The 22532-nt window shown below is 37.0% G+C and overlaps 1 protein-coding gene across 4 annotated transcripts; it reads left to right on the plus strand.

Annotated features, from left to right (window-relative positions):
* The first annotated feature begins 7513 nt into the window (after positions 1 to 7513).
* Positions 7514 to 21228, plus strand: LOC149462716 (uncharacterized). 4 transcript variants are annotated; one of them, XM_089676503.1, is made up of 15 exons: positions 7514 to 7670; positions 8368 to 8409; positions 9823 to 9861; positions 11281 to 11319; positions 12110 to 12151; positions 12962 to 13006; positions 13478 to 13525; positions 14466 to 14519; positions 15674 to 15727; positions 16671 to 16811; positions 16969 to 17022; positions 17667 to 17723; positions 17881 to 17934; positions 19597 to 19653; positions 21087 to 21228. In XM_089676503.1, exons 1-15 carry the CDS (start codon positions 7644 to 7646, stop codon positions 21162 to 21164), a joined length of 831 nt encoding a protein of 276 aa, XP_089532629.1. In that variant the 5' UTR covers positions 7514 to 7643; the 3' UTR covers positions 21165 to 21228. The 4 variants fall into 4 exon arrangements, with proteins under 4 accessions (XP_089532629.1, XP_089532631.1, XP_089532630.1 ...); XM_089676505.1 differs by lacking the exon at positions 12962 to 13006; XM_089676504.1 differs by lacking the exon at positions 9823 to 9861.
* The last annotated feature ends 1304 nt before the right edge of the window (positions 21229 to 22532 follow it).

A 22532-nucleotide genomic window follows, 5' to 3' on the forward strand; every position in this document is an offset into this window, starting at 1 on the left:
TGCCACTAGCTCAATTATGGAGATTAAACTCAACAATACTAAAAGATTCCAAACATAGGGATACTATCTTAGAAACACATAAGATGTTTTTTGATATAAATGACACATCCGATATCTCTACCACCACACTATGGTCAACATACAAGGCATATATGAGAGGAGTTCTCATTAAACTGAACTCCCAGATTAATAAACAGAAGAGGCATCAAATCGAACAGCTCCTTACCTTTATTAATCTCAAAGAATAATTAAACAAAAAAAATCCAACCCCCAAAAACTCTGTATCCCTGACAGCAGACAAGAACAAACTACGCTTCCTACTATTATACAAATATGAGCTCAATCTTATAAAAATAAAAGCAAAGTAGTACTCCTTAGGTAACAAAGCTGGACATCCGGACCTTAATATATCTCTTTACAAAAACACACTAACTTCTTTTCATACCCTCCAAAACCAATTCTCCCTACCCATCACAGAACGCTTTACGCATACGAGGATCACCCATTGTATACAACATAATAACCTAACCCCAACTACTTCTCTCCCACACAGTGCTCACCAATTCTTTAACAACTCTAAATACCCAGGTAAAGGCATGTCCATTTTCTACTCATACCTATCTAATATGAGATTTAGTTAACAAACATCCTCCACACTAAACTGGGAAAGACTTTTATCCACACCTATTACTGAACAAATATGGCAATAAACTTACTCTTACTTATAAATCCTTACATTGCAGTACACATTGGGAATCATATCTAAAAAATCTCCATCAATGATACTTAAGCCCCACTAGACTATCATTATTCTATCCATTTTACACTTTACTGGTGACAATGTGGGGATCCAGGAGCCTTGTTCCACATAATGTGGTCCTGCAAATCCATTAGATCCTTCTGGAACAGTGTTTTTCATCTAATCTCTGAAGTAGCTGGGAGACAAATTAGTCCTAACCCCACCATAGCACTATTACACTTAGAAGTAGAAAAACTCCCCCATGACTTACGCACTATAATAATCCACATACTATATGCAGCAAAAAATAATATCACTAAATTATGGAACTCTATGACTACACCATCTCTCACTATGTTGATTAATGATTTAAATTTCCAATGCAAAATGGAAAAAAAATTTGCCCTCAATAACTTTTCCTATCCCAAATTTAAATATACCTGGTCAATGTGGTCATTCAATCCAAATTTTACAGTCCAATGCTGATAGCCCATAACTACAAAATACAATTCATTAACAATATCCTGACTGGTATACAGTTCATTCCTCCTAATGTTCAATCTGTTTAGATTACTAGACCTTAACCCATCACCACCCTCCTTCCCCTATTTTATTTTTTTATTTATTTTTATTTCAGGTACTTATATAGCACCGTCAATTTACGCAGCGCTTTACATATATATTGTACATTCACATCAGTCCCTAACCCTCAAGGTACGTACAATCTAAGGTCCCTAACTCACATTCATACATACACATACTAGGGCCAATTTAGACAGGAGCCAATTCACCTCTCAGCATGTCTTTGGGGTGTAGGAGGAAACCGGAGTACCGGAGGAAACCCACGCAGGCACAGGGAGAACATGCAAACTCCAGGCAGGTGGTGCCGTGCTTGGGATTCGAACCAACGATCCTAGTACTGCCAGGCGGAAGTGCTAATTACTTAAACAGTGTGCTGCCCCATCCTCCTCTACCCATGCCATACTCTCTCAAGGTTCTACATCATACACCATACTTGATTGTCAGTGTTCGGTTTGATAATCACATGCAACTGACTTATGTACACTTCTACTGTACTAAAATTCAAAGACCTGTACTATGCTGATTATACTGTATGAATATGAACCGATTTATCTTATCCTGTTGTACCCTGTTTAAAACTCAATAAAAAATATTTAAACATAAAATTGCGCATGCCGGTGCAATGGCAACAAATTACTTTTTTATTATCGATAGGCAACACTTTAAAAGCCTTTACAGGTCACCAATTTATATTTACACATGAGGTCTAGTGCTAGAATTACTTCCCACGATCTGACATTCCCGGTGATACCTCACATGCATGGTACAACCGCAGTTTACATACCGTCACGGGGTCAACACGTGCACAGGGGGGCAAGGGTTTTTTGTGGGTTTTTTCATTATTTTGCTTTTTTTAATTACTTTTACACTGTCCCTTTCTTTTTTTTTCTTTTTTTTTAATCAGTTTTTTTGCTATCACAGGGAATGTAAATATCCCCTCTGACTGCAATAGGTATTCACAGGTATTCTTTTTTGAGAAATCTAGGGTCTATTAGACTCTAGATATCTCCTCTGCCCTTACATTATCTAATCTCACCAATAGTGAGATTAGTTTATATCCTAAGGATATAAAGGATATAATGTTTATATCCTGTGAAACTGAAGAAATGAAATGCTTGTAGCTTTCGATTCCTTAGACTATAGAGAAGATTGGTGTCATTCTGGTCTCTGATCAGCTCTACAGTCAAGCAGTGAATCTGCCAGCTGCATTCTCGGATTCCCCTGTGGGACTGGAGAGCCCAAGAAAACTGCGGAAGGCAGCAGGAGGGGGTATCCCATCCCGCTGCTTGTAAAAATTATGCAGCAGCTAATTGGCCACTATGATTACTTTTACATGAAAGCTGACCACCAGCTGAAAAAAACTATACCAGGATGATGCCTGTAGCTGCAGACATCATCCCGGTGTAACCACTCAAAGTCCAGCGACATGCCAATACATTGCTGGCCCATGTTGGGCATTTATGTAACAGCAGAGAACATGGGCATATGATGAATCAGGTCTGTGGACCAATATGACTACAATTCATTATTTTTTGTAATGCCCATGTTGAATGTAAGACCCAAAAAAGTTTTAAATTCAGAAACCGTGATAGATTTCCATGCGAATTGTCTGGCAAGAGCTGAATTTGGGTGGGCGGCGATGTATTGTTGTGCGTATAAATTGCCTTGGCTCACAATCGTTTGGTACAAATCTTCTGTGACAAACAGTGGGGGGGCTAAACGCTAATGCTTTCACTGAATGTGGCTGCTCCTGCTAACTCTGCATTTTTGGGGACACTATACAAAGGAGGTTTTAGTATAGTTCTGTACGTAATCAATATATTTATCTGTACAAACACTATACTAGTAATGGCAGTGATCAGTGACCTATAGTGTGAGTGAGATAGTGTGCGGGAAATCTATCGCTAGCTGACCCTGATTGGGAGGGGCACAAAAACTGACCCAGAAGCTATCTGATGTTGCTAGTGGCAGTAATACAGTGATCAGTGAAAAATTCTACAGTATATACTGACACTGTACTAATGGCACTGGCTGGGTGACGAGGTGATCAAAGGGTTAATAGGGGAGTTCAAATGGTTAAATGTGCTAATCGAATGTGTGTGTGTAAAATGTAGTGCTTTTACTCAGTGCCGTGTTCTATCTTCTCTCCCTGGACCTACACAGGGGCGTTCACACCCCAAAATAGGAAGCAACGCAAGATTACGTCGCTTTGCCAAGAGCTGCTGCTGGCAAGTAATTAAAAAAAAAATTCTCAGTATGGTATTTTTAAATTTTCTTTTACTTTTATTTTTTTTAAATACTTTTATCAGAATAGTACAATGTTACCATTGTACATTGTACAGGTACAGGGTGCTGTGATTGGCCCCATGTATCATGTGACAGCTGTGGACCAATCACAGCTCACTAGGAAGAGAAGCAGAGCTGTTATGAAAGAGATTGATTGATCGCATAGCAATCACATAATCACCGGGCCCCGTTTACCGGGATCTTCATTCTGCTGTGTGTGCATTACACAGCAGTCGCAGTGAGGGAGCGTTGCACGCCCGCTTGGGTGCGCAGCACCCCCTTGGGTTGGTACAGCCAGAGCAACGTACGGGTACATCGCTTTGCCTGTAGCTGCTGCCCTGCCACAGTACATTGCGGTTGGGAAGCAGTTAATAATACAGTTTTCATCCCAAAATACAATACAAATACATTACATCACTTTCGAATTTTCTTTCAGTTGTAAAAGAATTTTCATAACTTTAGAAACCTCTTCACTTTCCACATGAGACTAGCATGCAAAAAAAAAAGGACAATCATTCGTCCAATATTCTCATCATGTGTACGGGGCTTTAATGTTTAGTTAATGGTGTGACATGCAGCTCTTTGAAAACACTTTAATGGTAGCTTGACATGAAGGCACAATCAACTTCCCTATGACTAAAATCTAAGAATAATAGCCATAGAACAATGATTCCTACTCAAAGATTTAATCGGTCTGCTAACTGTGGCTGCTTGTTCTGTAAATGCAAAACTGTCTGTTGACTCCCACCCCTGACTTAAAACAAAGGTAAAACGTTACAAAAAAAAGCAGTGTGTGATGGGGAAATGAGAAGGTTGATTGCAGCAAAATAATAACGCCAGATGTATTAGGAGTTTCCCATTATTCAACAACCAAGTGGTATCCTGTTCTTTACAAAACTCATGCAGCCTAAAACCCAACACCAGACAACACTTTTGTAGTTTTACACAATTGTGGGTAAGAGTCAAAGCTTTTCTTACATTTTCATTGCTGTTCTCATTGGTTAAGGAAAGCGGAAAAATAGAGCTGGACCCCTAAGGTCATCTTGTACTTATAGCTACATCCAAAACACACAGAAAGTAGGTCATATGGTTGTCAGTGTCATAGTTCACATCAGTGCTTGCAGTTCTAGTGCGTTCCAGTTGCAGAAAAAAAAAAGTAGAACAGGCTGCATTTTTCCTGCTCGGAACTGTACTGGAATGGGGTAAAATTCATAAAAACTGCACCAGAACGCAGCATAAATGCACTGGAATGCACATGTCCCTATTTAAATTGAAGAAAAAGAGAGGGGGAAAAAGTGAACCGGAAAGCATCAAAAACACATCAAAAATGCATCAAAAACTCACATGCAGAAACCATCCGGAACGCATCTGGAATATGTTTCTATAGCGTGAACCGACTCTGACAGCAACCAGGTTGTTTTCATACTTTTTAAATCTGCACCTTGCACTAAAAAATACCTGGTGACCCTACCATGAAAGTCTTTGTTCAGGCACTTTCTGTAATGGGGTACCAACTGGCTCCCAGTTGTGCTCCTGTTACCTAATTACCCTAACACACATGCACCCCTTATGCATCTGTGTTGACACACATTGCCCTGGTATGTCCCATTGTTGTCACTATCAGTAAGCTGGTACTGGGCAATGATGTGCAGCTGATGCAGTAGTGAGTGCATGTAGGCTGGAAGTGTCTGAAAGAAGCTGGAGGAGCTTAGCAGTGATAGGGTGCAAAAAAAAAAAAAAAGTTAAAATAGTGTTTTAGGAAAAATAAAAAATGGAATGGTTTATGATACACAGTTCTTTAGTTACATAATTAGTCTGGCTGAAAAAAAGACTAAACTCTATCCAGTTCAACCATAAAAACCCCCAAAAACACAAGTTATAATCTTATACACACAGTTGATCCAGAGGAAAGCAAAAAAAAACCAGCAAAGCATGATCCAAATTGCTCATGCAGGGAAAAAATTCCTGCCTGATCCCCTGAGAGTCAATCTGATATTCCCTGGATCAACTTTACCTATAAATGTTAGTATCCAGTTATATTCTGTGTATCTGAGAAAGAATCCAGGCCTTTTTTAAAGCAATCCACTGAGCCGGCCAGAACCAACTCTTGAGGGAGTCTATTCCACATTTTCACAGCTCTCACTGTGAAGAAACCTTTCCGTGTTTGGAGATTACGTTTCTTTTCCTCCAGACGTAAAGTGTGCCCCCTTGTCCTTTGTGATGACCTCAGGGTGAATAACTACACCAAGCTCACTATATGAATCACTGATGCATTTATGCATGTTGATCATATCCCCCCCTTAATTTCCTCTTCATAAGAGAGAATAAATTCAGTTCCTCTAATCTTTCCTCATAGCTGAGCTCCTCCATGCTTCTTAACAGTTTGGTTGCCCTTCTCTGTACTTTCTCCAGTTCCCCAATGTTCTTTTTGTGAATTGGTGCCCAAAACTTAACTGCATATTCCAGATGAGGTCTTACTAATGACTTGTACAGGGGGAACATGATATCTTTCTCTCTCTCTGGAGTCTATACCTATTTTAATACTAAACTAAATGTAAACTAAATGTAATCCAGGTTGAGTTCAGATTTCAGAGCTTCAGGAATTATGTTGCATTTTCTTAACTGAATGCAAAGCGTTATCTGAATGGACGAGGTAAAGAGGCGGGGAGGTGATGCCACACTCTTCATCTTGTCCAATCTGAGAATGTTTTGCATTCATTAGGAAAAATTAATTCTCTGAATGGTGCCCATACTGGGCAGGTGACGTTCACAATAGACATGTGGAAAACAAAAAATTGGTTTTGTTTCGAAATATAACAAATTTAGTGCAGTTGGATTCGGTAAATTTGTTCAATTCGTTTTCAGGATTCGTTTTGGTAATTCGTATTCAAATTCAATTTAAAAACAGTTCGACCAAATTTGAAAAGTCATTCGTATTCGAAATTCAACAAAATTCGAAAAGTCGTTTGTAATCGAAAAGATTTCAACCGAATTTGAAAAACATTCGAAAGATATCGGGGAGCGGGGGACCAGTCCTCAAAGCAGAACTTCCCCTTTTGGGTGGAGCTCTGGTTTAAATTTGTTTTCAAAAAGGTTTGTTAGATTTTGTTTTCGAATTCGAATTTGTTTTCTAATTGAATTTCGACCTAATTTAATTTTGTTATTTCGGATTCCTTTAAATTTGTTATTTTTGTAATTCGTTATTCGGATACATCCAAATCTCCTAATAACAATAACATTCGTCCGAAATGCGAGTAGGAACGAAACGAACTGCACATGTCTAGTTCACAATGCAGCAGGGCAGCCACTTGGCATGGAACCCAGAAGCATTTTAGTAGCTCTGCCTATAACAGTGATTTTCAGCTTCCAGTATGATCCCACAGGTATGATATATGCGTAATTACATTGGTCCAAGCAAGATCAATGTAACTTTGTAAAAATATCCTCCATACCTGGAATTCCTCTTTAAGAAATTGTCACTACCATAAAGATTTACTCGATCTTACCTTTAGAATACGTATATTCAGGTAAAATAATAAATGTTGCATTAAATAGCTGCTTACATGTTAACACTCTTAATACACTATATTATTATCCTAAATAAAGTTTAGGTTCAGCAGTAGAAATTATAACGTTCTAAGTCACTGTAAAACAGTTGTTTATATGACTCTTCAATAAATAATGAAGCTGCCTCCTATGATGTGTTTTATAACATTCTGAGTAAAGCTCAATCATTGGAAACACCCTGAGTAGAAGCTACACGTATATACTTGTAGTACTGAATGACTATTAAATTATACATATTACTCTTGTAAATTTAAACAGGGAATTACACTCAGAGCAGCCAATGGAAAGACACCCAATAGCATGTACAGCAACAAAGAAGTATAAAAGGGACCTTCTCTGGCAGAGAAGACATAATCCATTTGTTACACCGCTTTTGTACATTTAAGTTTTGCAAAACACAGAATAATCATGTCAGGAGCTAAGAAAGGAGGACAAAGCCAACACAGCCAGAGTCTGTCTCACAGCAGCGATGACAAGCACAGTGGATGCCAAAGCTGTAAGTACCAATATTTTCTATTTTTTTATAGAATTTTTATTTAGATTAAATATATCTAGGCATTATACATGTCAAAAAGTCAACTGCCCAAAGCAGTCTAACATTTCTAAGGATAGACGTATTAAGTGCTTTATACTAAAATTTAATAATATACCGTGAAAAGCTTTTGGCCCAAAACTAGTATGTGAAAAAATGAAGATACATATCTATGGTCATTTATGAAGTGTACTTATCTCAGTAAAATCAGAGTAGGCAAAAAACAGGGTCTGTCTAAAGAGCTTAATGAAACCAATGTTGTTACTGTGAAGAACATACTAAATTGGATGAACAAAACAAAAAAACAAACTGTTCATAACTGGTAAGAGCTACAGTTATACTAAACCAGGAGTGTCAAACTGGCGGCTATCCAGCTGTTGCAAAACTACAAGTCCCTTCATTAATCTTCCTTTGGGAGTCATGCTTGTGACTCTCAACCTTGCAATGCCTCATGGGACATAAAGGCCAGGAGACTTGGCATGCCACCCAGGCACTTCTTTCTCTAGAACTTAATCAACAGATGCTTTGCCATTACCATTGCTGTTACATTTTGTATGAAATTGCTATAACTTGGGAAATACAATAGTGAAGCTAACATCTGAAAATGTATGTAGCTTTAACTTGCGTGCAGTAACAATGATATTTTCTACATCTAAAACAGCTGGAGGAGGACATCAGTCCCAGAGTCAAGGCTCACATGGAGGTAACAAATCCAATATTTAATCAATATTAGCAAGTAGCCATGTACACCATAAAATGGGATCTCCAAATTTTTTCTGTAAATACATTATGATGATGTTTTCTGTGTTGTCCACACAGAAAATTAAGCTTATATGTGGTTAAATAGTTTAATAGCTAAAAGGTATTCCATAGCTATTTTTACTTTCAATGTAATCTATAGACAAAAAAGTGTTGAAAAAGTACTTTTTTTTACCAGTGTTCATTAAAAAAATGTCTTTTATTCAATAATATGTCCATTTTAAAATTACACTAAAATTATGTTTCTGCTACAAAGCATGGCAAAGGTTTGCATATTTTATGTAATACTGAAAAAATGGCAAACTAAAAAAGTTGAAAATGGAATTAAATATTAATGGTATACAAAAAAAAAATTTAAATTGCAGAAAACAAGAGCTGAGGGGAAAAGAGAAAGAAGGAGTTAATTAGATTATACATTCTAGAAACTTTGAAGTCTGTTCAAGATGTATTTCCTACGTTTAAAATCCCGAAGCGGTAAATGCACATATAAATATTTAATAGAAACCAAAACCATCTACACATGACCATGTTAAAAGGTTGAAGGCAAGCAAGTCTAAATGGTGTTTTATGGGCCGCATATTCCCTTTTAGATCCTTTTTTGTGGCTTTTAGTTGTTTATAAATTAAAAAAATTGATGCACCACCAGCTGCTCCCCAGTTGACAAGTTACTTTTCCCTACCTAGTTTTGGAGTGAAATGTTTTATGACCCCTTTCTTAGTTATCAAATATTGTAAGTTGCAATTTTTCCTAATATACCATAACCTTTTTTTTTTAATTAAGTAGGTATAGCCTTAAGTCAATGGGGACAGAGACAACAGCAAAAAAACATTTTTAAACAGCAGGCAACTTTTCCCTTCTATGTGAACAGGGGGCAGCTGCTTTGTTACAGTTTCCAACCACTGTCACTTCTTGCCCTGGTGGCACAATAACACAAGACACAATAAAAGTTTACGCTGGTGATTTCTAAATATGATTTTAGATTCATGAATGTTTTTTAAAGATCTTCCCGAATTCAACTTTAAAGTCAACTTTAATGTCACTTTAAAGTAAATGCCAAACCATCTGCTACATGGAATGATTTTTTTTTAAATAAATAATCACAGTTAACCACTGTTTGTACCACAACAAAAATGAACAACACTTAATTATATATTATATAGATCTCTTTTTTTAAGTAAGCTAATGTATAGTTTTATAGATAATTATTGTTTTTTTGTTCTAAGGAGGTGTTGCAGGACAATATATATATATCATGGACATATTAGTTGGTGTGAGATATGTATATAGCATACATCTGAAAATGTTTGTAGCTTTAACTTGCATGCAGTAACAATGATATTTTCTATATCTAAAAAAGGTGGAGGACATCAGTCCCAGAGTCAAGGCTCACATGGAGGTAACAAATCCAATATTTAATCAATATTAGCAAGTAGCCATGAACAGCATAAAACGGGATCTCCAAATCTTTCCTGTAAATACATTATGATGATGTTTTCTGTGTTGTCCACACAGAAAATTAAGCTTATATGTGGTTAAATAGTTTTTGCTAAAAAGTATTCCACAGCTATTTTTATTTTCAATGTAATCTATAGACAATAAGGTGTTGAAAAGACCTTTTTTTTATCAGTGTTCATTAAAAAAATGCCTTTTATTCAATAATATGTCCCTTTTAAAATTACACTAAAATTATGTTTCTGCTATAAAGCATGGCAAAGGTTTGTACATTTTATGTAATACTGAAAAAATGGCAAACTAAAAAAGTTGAAAATAGAATTAAATATTAATGGTATACAAAAAAAAAATAAAATTGCAGAAAACAAGAGCTGAGGGGAAAAGGGAAAGAAGGAGATAATTAGATTATACATTCTAGAAACTTTGAAGTCTGTTCAAGATGTACCGGTATTTCCTACGTTTAAAATCCTGAAGCGGTAAATGCACATATAAATATTTAATAGAAACCAAAACCATCTACACATGACCATGTTAAAAAGTTGAAGGCAAGCCAATCAAAATGTTGTTTTATGGGCCGCATATTCCCTTTTAGATCCTTTTTTGTGGCTTTTAGTTGTTTATAAATTAAAAAAATTGATGCACCACCAGCTGCTCCCCAGTTGACAAGTTACTTTTCCCTACCTAGTTTTGGAGTGAAATGTTTTATGACCCCTTTCTTAGTTATCAAATATTGTAAGTTGCAATTTTTCCTAATATACCATAACCTTTTTTTTTAATTAAGTAGGTATAGCCTTAAGTCAATGGGGACAGAGACAACAGGAAAAAAACATTTTTAAACAGCAGGCAACTTTTCCCTTCTATGTGAACAGGGGGCAGCTGCTTTGTTACAATTTCCAACCACTGTCACTTCTTGCCCTGGTGACACAATAACACAAGACACAATAAACATTTACGCTGGTGATTTTTAAATATGATTTTAGATTCATTAATGTTTTTTAAAGATCTTCCCGAATTCAACTTTAAAGTCAACTTTAATGTCACTTTAAAGTAAATGCCAAACCATCTGCTACATGGAATATTTTTTTTTAAATAAATAATCACAGTTAACCACTGTTTGTACCACAACAAAAATGAACAACACTTGATTATATATTATATAGATCTCTTTTTTTAAGTAAGCTAATGTATAGTTTTATAGATAATTATTGTTTTTTTATTCTAAGGAGGTGTTGCAGGACAATATATATATATATATATCATGGTCATATTAACTGGTGTGAGATATGTATATAGCATACATCTGAAAATGTTTGTAGCTTTAACTTGCATGCAGTAACAATTATATTTTCTACATCTAAAAAAGGTGGAGGACATCAGTCCCAGAGTCAAAGCTCACATGGAGGTAACAAATCCAATATTTAATCAATATTAGCAAGTAGCCATGTACACCATAAAATGGGATCTCCAAATCTTTTCTGTTAATACATTATGATGATGTTTCCCTACCAAGTTTTGGAGTGAAATGTTTTATGACCCCTTTCTTAGTTATCAAATATTGTAAGTTGCAATTTTTCCTAATATACCATAATATATATATATATTTTTTTTTAATTAAGCAGGTATAGCCTTAAGTCAATGGGGACAGAGACAACAGCAAAAAAAACATTTTTAAATAGCAGGCAACTTTTCCCTTCTATGTGAACAGGGGGCAGCTGCTTTGTTACAATTTCCAACCACTGTCACTTCTTGCCCTGGTGACCCAATAACACAAGACACAATAAAAGTTTAGGCTGGTGATTTCTAAATATGATTTTAGATTAATGAATATTTTTTAAAGATCTTCCCAAATTCAACTTTAAAGTCAACTTTAATGTCACTTTAAAGTAAATGCCAAACCATCTGCTACATGGAATGTTTTTTTTTAAATAAATAATCACAGTTAACCACTGTTTGTACCACAACAAAAATTAGCGACACTTGATTAAATATTATATAGATTTTTTTTTAAGTAAGCTAATGTATAGTTTTATAGATAATTATTGTTTTTTTTTTTAAGGAGGTGCTGCAGGACAATATATATATATATCATGGTCATATTAACTGGTGTGAGATATGTATATAGCATACATCTGAAAATGTATGTAGCTTTCACTTGCATGCAGTAACAATGATATTTTCTACATCTAAAACAGCTGGAGGAGGACATCAGTCCCAGAGTCAAGGCTCACATGGAGGTAACAAATCCAATATTTAATCAATATTAGCAAGCAGCCATGTACTTCATTAAATGGGATCTCCAAATGTTTTCTGTAAATACATTATGATGATGTTTTCTGTGTTGTCCACACAGAAAATTAAGCTTATATGTGGTTAAAAAATATTTGGTAAAAAAAAGTATTCCACAGCTATTTTTATTTTCAATGTAATCTATAGACAAAAAAGTGTTGAAAAAGTACTTTTTTTTGACCAGTGTTCATTAAAAAATGTCTTTTATTCAATAATATGTCCCTTTTAAAATTACACTAAAATTATGTTTCTGCTACAAAGCATGGCAAAGGTTTGAACATTTTATGTAATACTGAAAAATGGCAAACTAAAAAAGTTGGAAATGGAATTAAATATTAATGGTATACAAAAATAAATTGCAGAAAACAATAACTGAGGGGAAAATTGAAAGAAGGAGTTAATTAGATGATACATTCTAGTATCTTTTTTTTTTCTAATTATCTGTTTAGCCTGTGGGAAGGGTCAACTGCAGATACCTTTTGCACCTGCTTATAAAAAATAGCAATTGGACAGGGTTTCCTATCCAGTTTTACCACAAATTCCCCCTACAAGACTTTGCAGGCAATGCATTTCAGGTCATAGACAATAGATTGTGACTTTATCCAGCCAAAAACAACAGATGAAGATGGTCATCCAAAATCTATAGATATCTTTCAGCTTGTAAACAATAGACTTTAATCAATTCTCTCTGAAGCCATGTGAATTTTCGAATGTACTCGAGATTATATAGTAGCCCATCTGCCACTCTTTTCTTTAAGGTGGTGGATGCGGACAAAGCCATGAACAGGGAGGAGGTAAATCAGGTAAATACTGTGTTGGGATATGCAGAGAAGAATAATAATGATAACACATAGAATGTCTGACTTGTAAATATTAAATGATTACACAAATATGCAGTTATTTTTCATGCAAGGCATATAATAAATAAATAATAATTTAGAAAAAAAATATATATATATATATAGCTACTGTGTATGCACGCACAGCATAACAGTATACTCTGTATATATTATTTTTTATTGCATTTTTGTAAATTGTGTTATTGGTGTATGTCCCAGTTTACTACTATAGCAAGATATTTCTGATGAGCCTCAGCAGATCAGTGTCTCAATTGTATGTTATAAATATTTTTTCAGTTTACAAAATGCATGCATGCAATGTCAGTTGATAGAGATTACACAATAAATTTGCCTTGCACCATCAATAAGTTCAAATTTGCTGACACAATGAATGCTTCAAATAGTCCATCCTTCTGTTTGCTCTTTCTAATGCAGGAGGTGATTCTGGATGGGGACAAGATAAGAGCGGTGGTGGTAAATCAGGTAAGACTTTGTGTATCACTCAGTTTTATAATTATTCACATACCACCATCTACACATTTACAACCATACTGCACTTCAAAAAAATTATCAATTGTATAGATTGTTTTCTTTTGACATCCTTCTAGAGCTGTCAGTTAAAAAAGAATGTTGAGCGAATACCAAAGCCTCCTTATATTTTTGATAATCATGAATCATCCACTAATGAGAACTTTCTTGATAGGTAAAAAAAGATAGATCAGTACAATAGAAATTATGCAAGAATGAAAAAATCCAGCAGCAACTGATGAATATATATATCATAATTTGAGGATTGTCTGGATAAAAAGCAGTTTATCTTATGTAAAGTTACAATCAGAAAATCCAGTATTGGAAGTTCTTCAAAAATGTCACCAACTACGGTAGTTAATATTCTTTCCTCACAAGTAACATGCCTTGAGAAGGCCTGGTCTTGACATGTACATGCACTTTTAAAAGATAAGAAGCCCAGTGCAGTTAATATCAAATAAATCCAAGTGCTTTAACAGCAGAGAACCCTCTAAGATGGACAGTGAAGCAGGCCATAGATGGATCAAATTTCAGCCGGTTCAGCAGGGACTAAGTATGGCCATTCTGGCCTGCCAGAAGTTCTGTTGAATGGAAATGTTAGAAAACTTTTGTCGATCAGCGCTGATCATTGAAATCTGACAGCAGAGAAGACCTGCTGTCAGAATACAATGACAGATCATGGAACGTTCCTTCATTTCCCTTACTTGTGTGGATGGGGGAATTTGTGTGCCTTTCTTCAATCAGTCTGCAGGCTGACTGAAAAAAATCTATGGCCAGCCTAAATAGGAACATGCACAATCTGACTGTTATTCAGTTATTTATGAAACCATGTAAATAAATTGCATAAAGTGTTCCAGAGTATAAAGCAATCCATTCTCCTACAAATTCATTTAAGGTGGTGGAGCCGGACATGGCCAAGAGCATGGTTCCAGCGGAGGAGGCAAAGGAGGTAAATGCTTGGCTAGGTTTTACAGTAAACAAGATATGCTGAGGGAAATGTCTATGCATAAATCTAAAGAGATATATGATCACACAATCCAGCTGTAACTATTTTGAACAAACATACTTAATTAAAAGCTCTGTGGAGAAAAAACCCACTTAATTTACAATGAATTTGGAGCAATAGAAGCCAGTACTGTTTTTTTTTTAAAAAGAAAAGTAATCCATACATTTGTCATGCAGTATTTGATGCAGGGTAGGGTATATGTATGCACTGGGTGCACACACATAAGGTCCACAGTTGCCTTGAGTACATCTAGTCCTAGCATGCCCTGGAACCTTTATGGAGTGATAGGTCCATCATCTGGTAACCTTGTCTTTAGTCATTAATTTTTAAACATATATCCAATGTGGGGTTCTTCTATAGTGGAGAGGAGGGTCCAAATACAGTGGTGTTTTGGCACCAGCTTATGTCTTTGTAAGGGTTTACAAACTATAAACTGAAAATAATAAACTCTGCTTTAAATGACAACAATGTCATGTTACCTAAGCCACAGCAGTGTCATCATAGATCTTAGCTAGGTAAGAGACATGCCATGTTGCCCAAGTGAGTCCATGAACCGCAGCAATGTGTTTTGTTCCAAAGGTGATTAAATAAAATTATAATGATGATAATACTAATAGGTTGCAATGTTACTAAAGTCTTTAAGACTTGTTATTAGATGCAGGAAAGCCATCTGAAACTTCTATTATAGAGACAGAACATGTTTTCATGATAAAAGTCATAATACCAGTATCAGGCCTTCTTTCATTTCTTGAGTTAACCAATAAATAGTATCACTTTAACTCCAAATGTATGATATATAGGGAATGATTTACTAAAGGTAAATAGGCTCTTCACTTTACAAGGGAAACTCTGCTGACTTCTACCATCCAATCATGTACAAGCAAAAATATATATTTTTTCCACACAATTGGGGATTCTTTGCAATGTGTATTTTCTCCCTTGCCTTTCCCCTTCTGCCTTGAAATGTGAAAATTCCCTGGCAAAGTAAACAGTCTAGTTGACTATAGTAAATCAACATCACTGTTTTCATAAAGAGTTTGATATAGTTGCAGTTCTTTGTCTTACCTAATGATTAATATCCTACAATTCCATATTAGGAGATTGCGGTGGACAGTCAAAGGACCACGGTGATCATGGTGGCAGCAAGTCAGGTAATGTATGTTTACTATAATTGAAGAACCAGAAGAAAACCTGTATTATGTACATTTTCATAATGTATGTTTGGAGAAACGTATACAGATGACAAATTACGACAAATAAATTGGAAATGCAACAAAAGTTTATATTCACACTATGATGAAGTACTGCACATTGTGATGTAAGCAAGTACAGTACCTGTATTTTCTTCATATCAATCACTGTGGAGCTCCTTGGAGGCCCACTAGGCAGCACATAAGACTCAATTTGATGGCCAATTTGACCAGCACAATTTGATGGCCAAGGGGAAAGGGGGGTTAATCTAGACAAGGGGAAAAGTTGAGGTTCCACATACTGCCTGAACTTAGGATCTATGTGGCTATACAGGGATTGATTTAAGGACTAAAGCAGGTCACAAACTAGTAGATTTTTGTATTGAGTTTTCATATGAATATTGATGCAAGCATTCGCATGAAAATTCCTTGTACATTCAATGACTGGATGAATATTGTTTAAAAGTACTTAAAAATTTTTTCAACATTCAATATTGGAATTAATGGAATTTCCCAAATGACAACCACATCCACTGTTAGAAATTAATTGGTTCGAGGAAAAATTCCATCCTGTTCTTTTGAATTTCCTCATCACTGTGGTCAAAATGAATGTTAATTTGACCACCCTAACAATTAGAAAATCAAACTAACCTTCTTCAAGCAAAACATTTTGAATGTAATCCTACTAGTGTTTGGCCAGCTTAACAATTGCACAAAGGGGCACCACAAGCTGCCTACACCTCCTCACAGCTGTTACCATAGAAACATTTCAGAACAGTTCAGGTTCACTTTAACATGTTACTAACATGTAACAATCGTAACTAATGATGGTAATAAATAGACTTCAATGCACTGTGGCACTTTTATATTTGTATTTTGAAAACCAACATATTTTACATCATAGGAGGCGGTGATGGTGGACATGGCCAGGAGAAAGGTGGACATGGCCAGGAGAAAGGTGGACATGGCCAGGAGAAAGGTGGACATGGCCAGGAGAAAGGTGGACATGGCCAGGAGAAAGGTGGACATGGTGACGACAAATCTGGTAAATTGCTATTCAAGTTATTACTTGTAATGTTTTTTTCAGTCTTAATGATAAAAGTCCACGAGAAAAAACATTTTGCATTTATGACTTAATATTATGACATTCATAAAACGTAGGTAATAAAGCCACTAATACACATGCTCATTTTCACATTTAGGAGGCGGCTGTGGTGGTTCCTCTGATAAAGGTGGTAGTGGGGGACACAAATCAGGTAATATTTGTGTGTTATTAGGAAATTTGTGATTGGTATTACTTGCATAAAGGGTCACCAAAAACACTATATTGCCAAAAGTATTGGGACACCCCTACAAATCATTGGATTCAGGTGTTCCAATCACCTCCATGGACACAGGTGTATAAAATCAAGCACCTAGGTATGCAGACTGCTTCTACAAACATTTGTGAAATAATTGGTCACTCTCAGGAGCTCAGTGAATTCAAGCTTGGTACTGTCATAGGTTGCCACCTTTGTAATAAATCCATCCGTGACATTTCCTTGCTACTAAATATTCCACGGTCAACTGTTAGTGGTATTATAACAAAGTGGAAGCAACTGGGAACAACAGCAACTCAGCCATGAAGTGGTAGGCCATGTAAAATGACAGAGCGGGGTCAGCTCATGCTGAAGCGCACAGTGCCAGCTTATAGCCAGCTTAACACATGCACAAAGAGACACCACAAGCTGCCTACACTTCCTCACAGCTGTTACCATAGAAACATTTTAGAAAAGATCAGGTTCACTTTAACATGTTAATAACATGTAACAATCTTAAATAATGATGATAATAAATAGACTTCCATACACTGTGGCACTTTTATAATAATTTATGAAAAACAACATATTTTACATCATAGGAGGCGGTGATGGTGGACATGGCCAGGGGAAAGGTGGACATGGTGACGACAAATCTGGTAAATTGCTATTCAAGTTATTACTTGTAATGTTTTTTCAGTCTTAATGATACAAAATCCATGAGAAAAAACATTTTGCATTTCTGACTTAATATTGTGACATTCATAAAATGTAGGTAATAAAGCCACTAATACATATGCTCATTTTCTCATTTAGGAGGCGGCTGTGGTGGTTCTTCTGATAAAGGTGGTAGTGGGGGACACAAATCAGGTAATCTTTATGGGTTATTAAGAAATTTGTGATTGGTATTACTTGCACAAAGGGTCACCAAATATGCTATATTGCCAAAGGTATTGGGACACACCTCCAACTCATTGGATTCAGATGTTCCATGGCCACAGGTGTATAAAATTTAGCACCTAGGCATGCTGACTGCTTCTACAAACACTTGTGAAAGAAAGGGTCGCTCTCAGGAGCTCAGTGAATTCAAGTGTGGTACCATGATAGGTTGCCACCTGTGCATTAACTCCATCCATGAAATTTCCTTGCTGCTAAATATTCCACGGTCCACTGTTAGTGGTATTATAACAAAGTGGAAGCAACTGGGAACAAGAACAACTCAACCACAAAGTGGTAGGTCATGTAAAATGGCAGAGTGGGGTCAGCACATGCTGAAGTACACAATGCCAGCTTATGGCCAGCTTAACACATGCACAATTTTACAGTACAGTGCAGTTCATAGAGGCCCCAACTAGGAATGATGCTCTGCTAGACCTGGTAATCTCAAACCATGCAGAGCTTATTACTAATGTCCATATAAAAGAACATCTGGGTAGCAGTGACCATAACATGATTTCATTTATTGTTAGCTGTAAACAACAAGCACACACGGGGAAAATAAAAACACTCAACTTTAAAAGAGCTAATTTTCCAAGGCTGAGAGCTGCTCTCCAGACTGTGAGGGAATATTGGCATCGTTGAACACAACACAAAAATGGGAGTTTTTCAAAAAGATTGCATGTTGAACACACTGCAAAATATATTACCATGGGCAACAAGTTTAAACGGCTAAAAATCAAACCTATGTGGCTTACGGACAAAGTTAAAAAAGCTATAGATAATAAGAAAAGTGCTTTTAGTAAATATAAAAATGAAGGAACGTTATCGTCATTTAAACATTACAAAGAATATAACAGAATATGTAAAAAGGAAATCAAGGCCACAAAAATTGAAAACGAACGACAGATTGTAAAAGATAGCAAGACAAACCCCCAAAAATTCTTCAAATATATTAATGGTAAAAAGGTCCGAGCATGTAGGCCCTTCACAAAATAATCTAGAGTGAGTGACTGGGAACAAAGAGAAGGCAAATTTATTAAATACCTTCTTTAGCTCTGTGTATACAAGGGAGTATGGGGGAGCTCTTGTCCATAATGAGCATGGTATTGACACAGCTCCAGATGATTCACATTGGTTCACAATTGATACGATCCAGAAATATTTAGAAAGAATAAAGGTGAATAGAGCACCTGGACCGGATGGCATACACCCACGGGTCCTTAAAGAATTGAGCTCTGTCATTTCAAAGCCATTGTTTCTAATTTTTAGGGACTCTTTAATGACTGGCATAGTACCACAGGAACAGGTACAATGTGGTGCCTATATTTACAAAATGAAGGTATACATTACATTTACAATATAGTTTGGTACAAGAGGAAACAAAGAGCCCTGCTCATTAGAGCTTACAACCTAGGAGAGCTGCCTACACCTCCTCACAGTTGTTACCATAGAAACATTTTAGAACAGATCAGGTTCACTTTAACATTTTAATAACATGTAACAATCTTAAATAATGATGGTAATAAATAGACTTCCATGCACTGTGGCACTTTTATATTTGTCTTTTGAAAACCAACATATTTTACATCATAGGAGGCGGTGATGGTGGACATGGCCAGGAGAAAGGTGGACATGGTGGTGACAAATCTGGTAAATTGCTATCCAAATTAATGCTTGTAATGTTTTTCAGTCTTAATGATAAAAATATTTTGCATTTCTGACTTATTATTGTGGTGGCAACTGTGGTGGTTCCTATGATCAAGGTGGTAGTGGGGGTAACAAATCAAGTAATATTTATGTATTATTAGGAAATTTGTGATTGGTGTTACTTGCATAAAGGGTCACCAAATACAGTATGCTTTTATACATCATTATTTAGTTCCCTTATTATTGCTGTACATTAAAGACTTTCAAGTGTTTTTATACTTTCTGCTCTGATTTGGCTTCATTGGTTTAAGCAGCTGCTGCAGTTTACACATCCCTGTTTTAAATTCCTAGGCAAGCTCCCTAAGTAAAAAAAAAAACAGTTGGATTAAAAAAAACAAAATGGCAGTTGTGTCTATACTGTATCTCAGTCAGTGATATCTACATTACGTAATTATACATCTTACCATGCTATAAGTTCATATGGATTTATTGTATAGCAGTTGTGACTTGGATATAGGGATTACAGTTCTAAAATGTTTGTTTTTATTCTTTATTTTTCAAAAGGCATGGGTAAACAGTTTCAGTAAACAATCATAGTAATAATCTCAAGGCAGCCCAGACACAGCTGAGGGAACATATGAGAGTGCAACAAGTATAATCAAACAGTGGAAATTCCAAAGATCCAAAACCTCAAAAATAAACATTTGGACCTCAATTGAGAATGAGTAGCACAACAGATTAAGAAAGATAAAGGTCTCAATGAGAAACATACCAGAGTCCACTGCTGGCTGCCTACGGGAAAGGCAATCCCACTGCCTTTTGCCTAAAAAAAACAAAACATTTTTTTGCAAATTTTTATGAGAGTAAAAGTAAATTATACAAAGGAGAAGAAATAGAGAAAAAAAGAGGGGGAGGGGAGGAGAAGGGGGGTGTTCCAGGGAGAAGGAAAGCCAAGACCTGCAAAGGATGCCAAAAGAAACAGATTGAGGCCAAACTGTAGCCACCTAGGTTGAGCTAAGCTGTGCAAGAGCCAGAAGAAAGGTAGGATTACCCGAAAGGCTTCCTGCATCTGAGAACCCATTAAGTCCTGGTAGGCGTCTGAATAGGAAAAGATCAACCATGGATACCACTTATCACAAAATGTCTCCTCCTTCTGGTAGAAAGAGGTCGTGAGGTGTTCCATATGTTCAATCTCATTGATTTTTGACAGCCATAGTGAGATGGGAAGGGTGACAGGCTGTTTCCACAGTGCTGGGAGACACACTCAGGCTGCATTTAACAAACACCCCATAATGGAGGATATGAATATATCTAATTCTAACTAAAAGAATACTATTAATGAGATGTACTGCTCACTGGTTTATTGTACATTAAATATAATGTCCACAGTCTGTCACTGCTTACAAAACACCTTAAAATTGTCTTTCTTTTTCTAGATTCTGGCCATCAGAGCAAAGGCTGTGGAGGAGGCAAGAAGTGAAAACCACACTGGATTTCATGCAGCACAGTCCTAATAAACATGTAGCAATGCTTATTCTGTTGATTAAATTAAATTAAATAAATGAATATTCCCACTGATCCTGTATGGATGTGTGTCTTTCTATATACTTTTAAGGTCTATAATCTAGATATATAATATCTATATATATATAAATATATAATCTAGAAATATTGGTAGGTACTGTTCTAGATCCAGCATTGGACTGGAGCACTGGGGCCCACCAGAGAAAGTTAAGTCTTGGTGCCCACCTGCTTTACCTGATAAATTGTTTAACATTTCAAAATGCAGAAAAAGCCTGCACATAAGGTGAAATTCAAGTAGACAATTTACTAATCTAATACAGGAAAAAACTGACTTTTTAGGGACCCAAAGGCCCCTTTATCAGGGGGCAGACAGAGCAAAATAAGTAACCACAGTACTATTCATTATCAATAGACAACAGGTGCACCCCATTTCACCCACCCTCTCATCCCCCTTTTCTCATCTTCCCTCTCAGCTCCCCTCTCTCACCCCCCCTCTCTCTCTAACCCCCTTCTCCCCCCCTCTCTTTCACTGTCACTCTCTCACACCCCCCTCTGTAACACCATACCTCCCTCTCTCATACCCCCCTCTTGTACCACCCCTCTAACCTACCTCTCTCTCTCGTCATCCCTCTCTCACACCCCCACTCTCACCCCCATCTTTCTCACCCTCCTCTCTCTCACCCCCTATCACCTCCCTGTCTCTTTCATCCCTCCTCTCTCACCCCCCCTTTCTCTCTCTCATTCACCTTCTCCCTCTCTCTCCCCCCTCTCTCTTCCCCATATTTCTCTCACCCCCCTCTCTCTTTCTCTCCCCCTCTCCCACATGCAGGCAGGGGGAACTAAGTGGACACTGACTGACAGTTAACAGAAAGTGAGTGTCGCTGATCCCATCCGCACCCAGCACTGCCATTGATCCCATCCCCCCAAGCACTGCCACTGATCACATCCCCCCCCAGCACTGCCACAGATCCCATCCCCAAAGTAATGCCACTGATCCTGTCCCCCCAGCACTGCCACTCATTTCATCCCCCCAGCACTGCCACTGATCCCATCCCCCTCAGCACTGCCACTGATCATACCCACCCCCAGCACTGCCACTGATCCCATCCCCCCACGCACTGCCACTCATCCCATCCCCCAAGCACTGTCACTCATCTCATCTCCACCAACCCCCCTAGCACTGCCACTGATTACACCCTCCCCCCAGCACTGCCACTTATCATATCCCCACCAGCACTGCCACTCATCTAATCACCCCCATCACTGCCACTCTTCTGAATCCCCCACCCCCACCCCTGCTCTCCTATCATGTGCAGGTAGCCAGTGCAAGCTGGGATCAGAGTGACCTCAGCAAATAC

Source organism: Staurois parvus, unplaced genomic scaffold (genome assembly GCF_062004578.1).
Source record: "Staurois parvus isolate SC_StPar_1 unplaced genomic scaffold, SC_StPar_1.0 ptg000170l, whole genome shotgun sequence".
Lineage (NCBI taxonomy): Eukaryota > Metazoa > Chordata > Amphibia > Anura > Ranidae > Staurois > Staurois parvus.